Source organism: Laccaria bicolor, genomic scaffold, assembly GCF_000143565.1.
Source record: "Laccaria bicolor S238N-H82 LACBIscaffold_14 genomic scaffold, whole genome shotgun sequence".
Classification (NCBI taxonomy): domain Eukaryota; kingdom Fungi; phylum Basidiomycota; class Agaricomycetes; order Agaricales; family Hydnangiaceae; genus Laccaria; species Laccaria bicolor.
Genome location: NW_001889885.1, coordinates 358,438 through 360,230, shown reverse-complemented (window position 1 = coordinate 360,230; position 1,793 = coordinate 358,438). Strand labels below are relative to the sequence as shown.

Genomic DNA, 1,793 nt, shown 5'->3' with positions numbered 1-1,793 from the left:
CTGAGGAAGACTATCAGTATATACATAAACTTGGACGAGAGGCAAATGGGGAGGAGAAGAAAAGGCGCAATGAACTTACTGATTTCCGTGACCAACGACAAGCAAAGAAAACTGCACGCAAGGAGGTTCAGGAGCAAAATGCAAAGGCAACTGCAGAACGGATTGCACAGTTGGAACTTGTTTTTGACAAGGAAAAGGTCCCAGGACTCAAGGGCACGTCCCTCAAGGACCAATTGAGACTCTTCAAGAGTGCAGGTGCTCCAAATCTCAAGCAAGGGCCAATGCCAACCAAAGTTGCTGATATCCGCAAAGCACTTGTAGATGCTATTGATCTGCATACAAATGGTGCTTGGAAGCTCATCCAAGATGAGGAGAGTGAGGGTGAGAATATTAATCTGTCAGAGGAAGAGGAGGATGAGGAGGATGAGGAGGATGAGGAGGAGGGTTGGGAGGATATAGAGGGCTATGAGAGTGAATGAGATGTTGCCAGAAAACTGCATTTTCTTTGGATATTTTTCATGTTTAGCATTATTACAACACTTTGAATGTATAAAGTAGGCTATTATACAACTATTCTACAAAAGAAAAACTAAGGGAAGTGATCACAACTCATTCTGGAATTGGATCAGTGGCTGTGCAGCACCTATTGGCCCAAGGTTGCCTCCTTGAGCTATGAGCTTCACAACAGATAGGATTTGGGCTTAGGTTTGCAGAGACGAAATCATCGATTACTATGTGGCTACAATCCTACGGGTCCATATTTTTAATTACTAGCCTTTAACCATGTAAAAGTGCTGATTTTCAAGGGTATCTCGGCACAGGTGCCACAAATAAAAATTCTGGATCCGTAGATCGATTGGAATTTGAATTCTAAGTAAAATCCGTCTGCAAATCATGTTCATACGTGCTGTTGTTGAAACGTTATAGTCCAATCTCTTCGGACTGCCTCATTTGGCAGGGAAAACAGACTGATTTCGCATTTTTGGAGCAATAAATGCAATTTCTCCAGGGAAAACTCTCCCAGTGGATTCATTCACTTAATTCAATCAAACCCATTGCAAAAAATATATTGAATAGGTGCTGTGGAAAGTACAAACTCAATGTCTCAAGATATTGGGCCTGTGACACCATGTCACGGCATGTCACTGGTCATCACACTTACCGAGGATTGTGCAACACCACTATGAGGTCAGGCGTGTGGACGGCGTCCTTGAAGGTGATAGTCGTCCTCAATCCCCCCGAGACAATTGTCTTCATTACGGCGCTGTGTCCAATAATGCAAAACTGACCTCCTTTATTTGCAGGTTGACCCTCGTCTGGCTTTGTAAGAGGGAAATATGTGGTGAAATCGGAGCGCTCGACGAAACAATGTTTATTGGCGGCGGAATCAGCAAAGGTAAGAACATTGTGAGGTCCTGATTTTGTTGTTGCTGTCAGCGTGTGAGTGGTGTGGTCCCAGGCACCTTCAGGATAGGACTCGATGACACAATCCTTTGACGCAAGTAATATTTCACTGGGTGAGTGGATTTCCAAGACGTTGTCATCTTCCGCTGAATGGAGAGGTGTGTCCTTGGTCAATAGACACTTGTCTCCGTGGATGTCTGCAATGAGGGCAAGGGTTATTTCTGACGTGGACGACGTGTCTGTGAGTGCGGCCATTACTGTAGGGGTTGTAGCGTGTGGTGCTGATCCCCGCGCCCCCCCACATCGTCCAAAATCAGGAGGGAATTGGCCTTCCTTTCCTCCCCCCTTCCAATAGCAATTTGCAATGGTGGTCCACGGCGTCCACAGTT

At 45.5% G+C, this 1,793-nt stretch overlaps 1 protein-coding gene across 1 annotated transcript; it reads right to left on the bottom strand.

Annotated features, from left to right (window-relative positions):
* Positions 1-770: 770 nt before the first annotated feature.
* On the bottom strand, positions 771-1,659 carry LACBIDRAFT_327844 (uncharacterized protein; the record flags this gene model as incomplete). The annotated part of the gene is made up of 2 exons (XM_001881744.1): positions 771-885; positions 1,163-1,659. 2 exons carry the CDS (start codon positions 1,657-1,659, stop codon positions 771-773), a joined length of 612 nt encoding a protein of 203 aa, XP_001881779.1.
* Positions 1,660-1,793: the final 134 nt, after the last annotated feature.